This window comes from Cydia pomonella, chromosome 13 (assembly GCF_033807575.1).
Source record: "Cydia pomonella isolate Wapato2018A chromosome 13, ilCydPomo1, whole genome shotgun sequence".
NCBI classification, from domain to species: domain Eukaryota; kingdom Metazoa; phylum Arthropoda; class Insecta; order Lepidoptera; family Tortricidae; genus Cydia; species Cydia pomonella.
Genome location: NC_084715.1, coordinates 21,771,083 through 21,780,419, shown reverse-complemented (window position 1 = coordinate 21,780,419; position 9,337 = coordinate 21,771,083). Strand labels below are relative to the sequence as shown.

At 43.8% G+C, this 9,337-nt stretch overlaps 1 protein-coding gene across 1 annotated transcript in view; it reads right to left on the bottom strand.

Moving 5' to 3' along the window:
• Nucleotides 1-9,027, bottom strand: part of LOC133524518 (ecdysone oxidase-like) — a 9,125-nt gene extending 98 nt beyond the window's left edge. Inside the window, exons 1-2 of the mRNA XM_061860597.1 lie at nucleotides 6,174-9,027; nucleotides 1-1,613 (exon numbers count right to left, since the gene is read on the bottom strand). The exon at nucleotides 1-1,613 is cut by the window's left edge and continues 98 nt beyond it. Coding sequence (XP_061716581.1) covers nucleotides 1-1,613; nucleotides 6,174-6,395 — 1,835 coding nt within the window. The 5' untranslated portion in view covers nucleotides 6,396-9,027. The remainder of the gene's footprint in view (nucleotides 1,614-6,173) is intronic.
• Between the last annotated feature and the right edge of the window lie 310 nt (nucleotides 9,028-9,337).

Sequence of the window (9,337 nt, the reverse complement as noted above, 5' to 3'; positions counted from 1 at the left end):
TTCAGGATGAAGTCAGCGACGCGTTCGCCGATGGCAATAGCTGAAGCAGCGGTGTTGGCGCGCGGTAGCTCAGGGAGCGCGCTTAGGTCGGCCACGCGCAGACGATCTACTCCTCGCACGCGTAGCTGTTCATCTAATACAGCTCCTAGCCGCGCAGTTCCCACTGCGTGGAACACCGAGTACGTCATATGTCTACAGAAGCACTTCCAGTATCCTTCGCGGTCATCTTCATACTCTGGACATCCATCAAACTTCAAATGAAGAAGAGACGCGTGCTGCGCCTTAAATTCCGGCGTTTCAACCAGATGCTCTAGAATCGTAATGCTACGCAGCATTTCCTCTATATCTCTTTCGTCGCTTAGGTAATTTGGGAATATGGCAGGATCATCAGTAGGATCCGTGCTCTTAAGTCGTACAGTGCCACGGGAATACGGTCGTAGTACCACAGGTGATACAACCAGTAGGGCTTTGTGTACGTTGGCGGTACTGAACTGACGAATGACATCTAATTTCAAACCGATAGCGTTTTGAACGATTAGCTCAATGCTTTGCAAGAGATTGCGATCTATGAAGGCGTTAATTATTTGTAGTGACGGGAGCTCGCAGTCGGAGCTGTTGTGGGTGAGCTTTCGCTGCTCAAAGTCGTAACATTTGGTGTTTATCAGCGCGGTGGCGTCGGTGAGGCCGTTGGAGGCCAGGGGTCCATCTTTTGTTGCCAGCCACTGCACACCCTGCACGCCTTTCATTCCTATTACGAAGGGATTCAGCACGGGAATACCGAGACCCGGGTCAGCTTGTATTACACACAGTGGTAAAACGTGGTCACTCATATTATCGCCGACAGGCAGATCTACGCGCACGGGGATGCCCAAGCTTTCCAAATGGGCAGCGTGTCCTATACCGGACAACATTAGTATCTGAGGAGTACCAATAGCCCCCGCTGACAGGATTACTTCTTTCCTTGCGTAAAGACTAAGTTCCTTTTTGACCAATCCTAGCAAATCGAGTTTGTTTTGTGTTATGACCGTAATTCCGGTCGCACTATTGTTCTCATCCAGGATGACACTGGTGCAACGTGTGCGTTTCGCCACTTTCAGCACTTTCTTGACGTCTTTGCGTGTAAGATACCCACGCGCAGTGCTCATACGTTCGCCTTTATGCACATACCCCACCACTTGAGTCACCCCAATTTGCGATTGAGCATTTACATCGGGATTGAAAGGGATATCTAGAAGCTGGAGACTTTTAATTATTCTCGAATGCCACGAGTTTTCGGAGTCCGTGAAAAATCCTACTTTCATAGTTCCATTGGTATTGTGATAAGGAATAGAAGTAGATGGTAGCTTATCCAAATCTTGCAAACCCTCATATTTAAGGAAGTATGGTTCGACGTCTTTCCAAGCCCAGCCATCGATGCCGAGGTCGTCGTAATCCCGTCGGTTGCCTCGCGTGTACATCATGTAATTGATGCTTGTGGAGCCGCCGAGGCATTTGCCGCGGCTGAAGCGACACGCGTTGTTGTCTCGTGCAGAGAAGCAGGACACGTTATTGGGTATAGTTGGGTATTGCCAGTCTATGTTTGTGCCGAGCAAAGCCTGGGCACCTCCGGGGATCTAGAAGGATGTTAGAAAATAAATGACTGTTCAAATAAAATGGTTTTAAGCTTATGTAGGTAATAAATGTCTAGCTAGGGTGTTCCTAGACATGAGGGCTGGACGTTATGAAGAATTTGATATGCGTGTATTTATTTGTCGTTGTTGAACATACTAAGAGGAGGAGGGAGATTCAGAAAACAACAACCAGAGCTAGGGTTACAAAATCACGTCAACTATATGATGATACATGCAGATACATAGATAGTAAGACTCCCAGTCACTACTCACTACACAAAATATATATTTGTATATGTTATGTATTTAGATGGGTACTTGCAGGATTGAATTGTAATGACAGCTGAAGGTAGTTTAGAAATAAATGAGTTTTGCTTCTGACCTCAATGGCGTTGTATCTTTTATTGGCGACTATGGTAAATTAATGTAATTTGTGTGCAAAATGAACAGTAATCTTTCAAATGTGGTGCTTCTCGGACAATTCAACCCAAAAACTGACAAGTGGTGTGATTATAAGGAACAATTATTATGTGCATTGGACGTGGCGGGCGTAGCGCAGGACCCGGCTCGGGCGCGCTCGTTGTTTCTGTCCCAGTGTGGCAAGGACACTTAGTCGCTCATTGCATCACTTCTGGTCCCGCAGAGGCCAACAAGTGCTTCATTTGAGGACATTATCCGTGTTTTGGATCAGTTTTTTGAGCCGGAAGTAAATGAAATTTTACAAGCGGGAAAGTTTCATAAACGCATACAATTACAACAAGAGAGCGTGCAAGAGTTCATCGGCGCGATAAGTTTACTCGGTGCTAAATGTAACTTTGCCGATCTTAAGCGACAGTTGAGAGATAGACTAGTACTGGGGGTGCGCGACGAGCGCCTGCGCCGCGAATTGTTGAAGACCAAGGACCTCACGTATACGGGGGCCGTTCAGTATTGTCTTAACTACCAGGCGACGTTCCCAGACTTGTACCCTGAAGCGCGTGCTAGTACATCTAAGCAAACTCCACATAACGAAAGTGACCAGATGGAAATTGATAAAATACAGTCAATAGTGAATTGCAAACATTGTGCCCGGGTTCACAAACCGAATGAGCGGTGCCCTTTCAGTAAGGCTCAGTGTTATTATTGTAAGCGACATGGGCATATTGCTTCGGCTTGCAATAAGAAACTAGGTAAGGTCCATCTGACGGATGACAAGTGTTCATGCGACTCCAACTCTGACCAGGAAGACATGATGAATGGAATTTATGTCTGCGCGGAGGATTACTGTGAACCGATTAGAGCAAATGTGGATATTAATGGAACCAAATTATTAATGGAAATAGATTCCGGAGCCTCGAGATCTATAATATCCGAGGAGACATTTAAAAAGTTGTGGTTCAACCCGCCCCCATTAAATACCACAAATGTGAAACTAGTTACGTGGAGCCGTGCCCCTTTAAGAGTTTTAGGGTTGTTACACGTACGAGTAGTTTTAGGCGACAAGGAGGCTCAATGTGAACTGTTGGTGGTCGCGGGCTGCGGACCGAGCTTGCTCGGTAGGAACTGGTTTAAGAAGCTGGGGCTGCAAGTGGATGGCGTGGGCTGGTCAGAAGAGGAAGTAGCTGAATGGAAGAATAAATACCCAGATTTGTTTATGGAGGGTTTGGGAGAGTACACCGGGCCACCAGTGTCACTGCATGTGCGACCCGGGACCGCGCCACGATTCATGAAAGCGAGACCTGTACCATTCCCACTAAAACAGCAAGTGGAGGATGAGCTGCGTCAGATGATTAAGGACGGTGTATTAACACCAATCAAATATTCAAAGTGGGCAACTCCCTTAAGAATTGTTAAGAAAGATAATGGATCTTTGCGTATCTGTGGAGACTATCGTTCTACGGTTAACGCATCAATAGATGCTGACTCATACCCGCTCCCTACATCGACAGAGGCATTCGTGAAGCTTAGCGGGGGAAGCATATTTAGCAAATTGGACTTGAAGCAGGCGTACACCCAGCTCAAGGTGGACGATGATACCGCGACGCTGCTAACACTAAATACACCCATTGGACTAATGAAGGTGAATCGTTTAGCTTACGGGGTGAGCGCTGCGCCGGGCATCTTCCAGAGGCTTATGTCTACCACCCTGGCAGACATGGAAGGAGTCGCGTGTCTTCTAGACGATGTGGCCGTCACAGGGAGAAATATGGAAGAGCATAACCAGAGATTGAACGCAGTACTGAAAAAGCTGCAAGATCTGGGTTTTCGACTAAACGTTAATAAATGCGTCTTTGCTTCACGGAGTATCACCTTTTTGGGCCATATGCTGGACGCCGAGGGGCTTCATCCGACACCGGACAAAGTAGAAGAGATTCAGGGTAAACCAGCGCCCACAAATAAAGAGACATTAAGAGCATTTTTTAGGACTATACACGTACTACGAGAAATTCTTGCCTGACAAAGCAACATTGCTTGAACCATTGTACCGGTTGCTGGAAGGGAAATCACCGTGGACTTGGGGTGAGAAGGAACAAGCTGCGTTTAATAAAGCTAAGAATCTTTTGTCGTCGGATTGTACATTAGTCGGATATGACCTAAATAAAGATTTGTTACTGGTTTGCGACTCGTCAGATTATGGTTTGGGAGCCGCGTTGGTCCACATCATGGAAGATGGATCCGAACGTCCAGTGATGATGGCGTCTCGGACATTACAACCACATGAGAGACGCTACGGGCAAATTGACAAAGAAGCCCTCGCGATAATGTTCGGCCTAACTAAGTATCATCAATTCCTGGCCGGACGGAAATTTTGCATCATCACTGACCACAAACCCTTAGTTGGTCTGTTCAACCCGGAGAAACCAATTCCTGACCAAATATCGCCTAGAATGTTACGGTGGTCGCTAAAACTTAACGGATACAGTTATTCTATCAAATATCGGCCAGGCAAGTTGATTGGCAATGCGGACGCTTTAAGCAGGTGGACAGAACCAGAGACGTCTTCTGTGAACCCAAATGTAGACTGTCTAGGCGAGGTACTTTTGCTAGAAGAGCAACCACTGGGATGGAACCTGGATGTAAAAGCAATTGCTGAAGAAACCAAGAAAGATCAGATGCTACAGAAGGTGCTATTTAACGTACTCCATGGGTGGCCGCGCTCCAATACAGATCCTGAAATGCAAACATATTGGATCCGCAGAGATGCTCTTTCACACAATAAAGATTGTTTATTGTGGTGTAACAGAGTCGTCATACCTACTTCGCTCCACAAAAAGGTACTTAAATTGCTACATGCTCCACATGCCGGGATTGTACAGACCAAAGCATACGCTAGAGGGTGCCTTTGGTGGGCTGGCATGGACAAGGATATCGAGAAGGTGGTGGCTGAGTGCGAGGACTGCCAGTCTGTGAGAAACAACCCACCTAAAGATCCGCAAATATGGATAATGCCGGACAAACCTTGGAGTCGAGTCCATATCGATTTTGCTGGTCCCTTCCAGGGAAAAACCTTCTTGCTATTAATCGATTCTTACAGCAAGTGGATAGAGGCAGAAATTGTTGCATCTATGAGCTCGGATACTATAATTACAATTTTGAGACGCATCTTTGCCTCACAAGGTTTGCCGGATGTCTTGGTGTCCGACAACGGCAAGACATTTACGTCCGAAGATTTCAATTCATTTTTGAGGAGGAACCATATCAGGCACATATTTACTCCGCCCTACCACCCAGCGACCAATGGCCAAATAGAAAGGGCTGTGCAGACATTTAAAAATAAATTGAAGAAAATGGCTGCCACAAACATGCCTTGGAGTGAAAAACTGGCGAAAGCTTTATACGCTTTGCGTACCGTCCCTAACAGCTCTACCAATAAAACACCAGCGGAAATGCTTAATGGACGCAAATATAGAACAGCCATATCAAGTTTGCACCCGGAGAGCACACCGAGCCGTGCCGAACAACAGCTAGAACAGGCAGCGCAGCGGCCGTGCGTGCGTGCATTCCATCTGCATCATCCTGTGCTCGTGCGAATGTACACGCCAGGAACTAAGTGGGCAAAAGGCGAGATTGAGGCAATAGAGGGACCCAGTACTTATGTGGTAAGAACGGAAGATGGAGAGCTGCATCGTCGTCATGCTGATCAAATCATAGCTCGAGCATTGAGACAGCCGGTGGAAGCTCCTACTGGGGACCAACAACCGCTTGAATTTGGATCTCAGTCGACAACAGAAGAAGATCCTCCTATTGAAATACCACCGCCAGAGTTATGGCCCGACATCATAGGAATTCCTAATGATTATTAATTGTATAATGATTTTGTAATTAATAGTGTTGATTTAGACTTGTTGATTATGGTGGAAAGGTATGTTATGTATTTAGATGGGTACTTGCAGGATTGAATTGTAATGACAGCTGAAGGTAGTTTAGAAATAAATGAGTTTTGCTTCTGACCTCAATGGCGTTGTATCTTTTAGTATATAATTTAGTATGGGAGCGCGACCTCTTAATTCAGTAGGATCAACTAGAATGGGATGAGGTGTAACTGGAATGTTCAGATAACGTGATAAATGGTTGTAAGCTTACATCACTCAACAGATTGGGGTCATCTCCAGCTTCCACGAGAAGCACGTCGTAGCCAGCCAAAGCTAGCCGCGACGCTGCCGGTATACCACCTGCGCCCGCGCCAACAACGATGTAGTCAAACTCCTGCCCATCTGGAAGAAAGTAATGTTTTAGCTTATTGTCTACGAATGCATTCCTGAAGAGACTTGGGTGCGTAGACAAGATGCCAAGTTTACGCTCCATAACGTAGCGTATTTATATCACTCTTCCATACTTAGTGCGACAGTGACATTGGCAGATCATTCCCTACGGAGCGTAAACAATTGGCATCTTGTCTACGCACCCATGAAGCTTAATCAACATAACAATCGTACACCGAAAAACGCCAAACGAAAAAAAGACAATGTATCGCGATGTGAAAAAAACAAATGAGTCAGATGCTACGAAAAGTCACGTTAATTAATTGCTCGAGGTTATATTTGTTGGTCTACATGACTTTTAACGATACCACGGAACATGACTATGACATGGACCCATCTTTCTCTTACACCACTTTTTAAATGCGTCTACAACACAATTGAACAAACCAATCTCTGTACTTCCATCATTGGTCATGTTAGATACGTTCTTGGATTGCCAATGTCATTTTGCTCAGAATACTCGCTATTTTGCTACGAAACTGGAGGTCCCAGGTTCGAATCCCGGTAAGGGCATTTATTTGTGTGCTCATCACAAATATGTGCTTCTTAGTTATGGATGTTTTCTATGTATTTAAATATTTATATCGTCTAGTACCCACAATATATAGCTTAATAAAATAATTAGAATTAGCCATTTGCTTACGTTTCTTCTTTGTTATCTTTTCATAAACACATGCACTTACTACTCACGACTGAGACTCAACGACCACCACCACACGACTTGAGATTTAATACCTCACGTCATTTTCCCAGGTACTCACTGAAGTTAAGTTAATGTACCCTAATGTTTTTACATACCTATAGTAAAGTAGAGAGGGGGCAATAGAGATGAGGGCTGATTAGAGTTGGCTGAAGTTGTATTTATTACAACTGACATTAGAAACTTCGTTAGCGTGATGTAAGAAATAAATGGCACCGGTTGCGCTCTTTGCATGGAATGGCTCTACTAACGCCATCTGTTAGATATTGGGGCACCAAGTTATCAAACACAGAGGAGACACCACATACCTTTTAGTGTAACTGAACGGGGCAGGTTGGTAGCAACCAGCGCCAGGGAGTGCCCCACCAGGGTCAGGAGGAGGAACCACGGCAGCAGATGCAGCATGATGACCCTGGGACACTGCATATATTTGTATTCAGTTTAACGTTATTACAATGTCTTGAATACAATATAGTTTATTAATTTAAAATTTAAATTAGGTAATAACTAAATTAATAGATACAAAAATGGTTGAGAGATTTAAAGATAAATAATCATGATTTAATCATGGGTTTCCCCTGGATATTTCCCAACTCACGTCACAACCCTGAAGGAAAAAAAATGAGACCTACATACTGACAACAGCAACACTCTTAACTGAGAGCATGTCGCGTGACTCTGAAGACGTAGGTCCACCCATGCATATGAGTGGACCTACGTGCTAAGAGTCACGGAAACCTGCCGCCAAAAAGCTCCCATACAATCAAAGTTATGCTCTCGTTTTAAAGCGACATGCTTAAATGAATGAAACTCCGCATGAATATTGACGTAACATAATTATTATCTACGCCAGTAGCTTTCGTTCCTAATAATTGTTAAGCCTACAATCTTTTCTGCTTTGCCTTAAGGTTAAGGTAGAAAATGCACACGGAATTAAGCTCGCCTATTGTACATTAAACTGTTCTTTTATGCAACAAAGTTTCTTCTTTTTCTTGTCCCGACATTTTGCCACGACTCATGAGAGCCTGGGGTCCGCTTGACAACTAATCCCAAGATTTGGCGTAGGCACTAGTTTTTCAAAAAAACCATCCTACCATCTGACCTTCCAACCCAGAGGGAAAATTAGGCCTTGTTGGGATTAGTCCGGTTTCCTCACGATGTTAATGTATGCAATAAAGTTTAAATAAATAAATTGTTATACACAGAAAATAGAATGATAAAAATTAAATGCTTTGTATGTAAAACTTCTGCTCGCTCTTATTTCTTTGTATAAGGTACAATTTCTTTTTAATTCAATTATGTACCTAGCTATGAGTATCTCCTTAAAAAGTCCCATTGGTAGGTAGGTTCCTACCATTAAGACCGACTTAAGTATACAACTTTAAGAAAAATCGTCTTTCGACCTCGTAAATCTCGGGTCCATTAACGCACCCTTTTTCAGTGACTTGACAAAAAAGGGGTTAACCTAAGGCTAATTTTAATTACATTTAAAAGCTTCTAGCTTCCATATCTAAATTACAATCAGAGTTATACAAACTGAAGTTTCCAAGTCCTCAAACAATACGGAAAGAATCTTTGAACCTGCACGAAGGGTCAGACATAAAAAGATTAAGTTTGTTTGAGATTAAGATCCATTAGAGGGGATTTTTTTACTTCTCGTGGTAGCCACTTGTGTGAATGTTTTGGACTAATTCTAGACCGTACCTACGTGACCGTGCCCAGTCACAGACGTGGATTTGTATGAGTCACTTGCACCGAAGAACTGTCACCGTCAAAGCCTGTCATCAGGGTTGCAGAACATTGAAATTAACCTTTTGAACGCTACGCGTATCGTACGCGGCGTGTAATCGTGAACCTTGTCAGTACGCATGAAGGTTGATATTGGGCTGTAGCCGCGCGCGTCATATGACGTCTTTGGCGGTCGAATGGTTAAGGATTGACAGAAATACGTATCCTAAATTAGCTTTAGTACATAAGTTCGCCTTAACTAGCATAAATAAGACTAAACTTATATATATATATATATATATATATATACATATATGTGTGTAGGTCTAGCGCGGGTCTAATAATTTAGAGATCAGCGGATTAATTAAGCACACAGGTATTTTCATATAATGTTGTATGTACCTACGGAAGGTAAGAAACACAATCTTCATAGGCAGAACTGATACAAAAGTGTCCAGTTGTCAGCTATAAATAATAGTTCCAAATCTCTTAACAGTAGCGCTAGAGTAGCTAAGAACCTAGGCGTTATTGACGGAGTGACGTGCGCTGTCTATGAT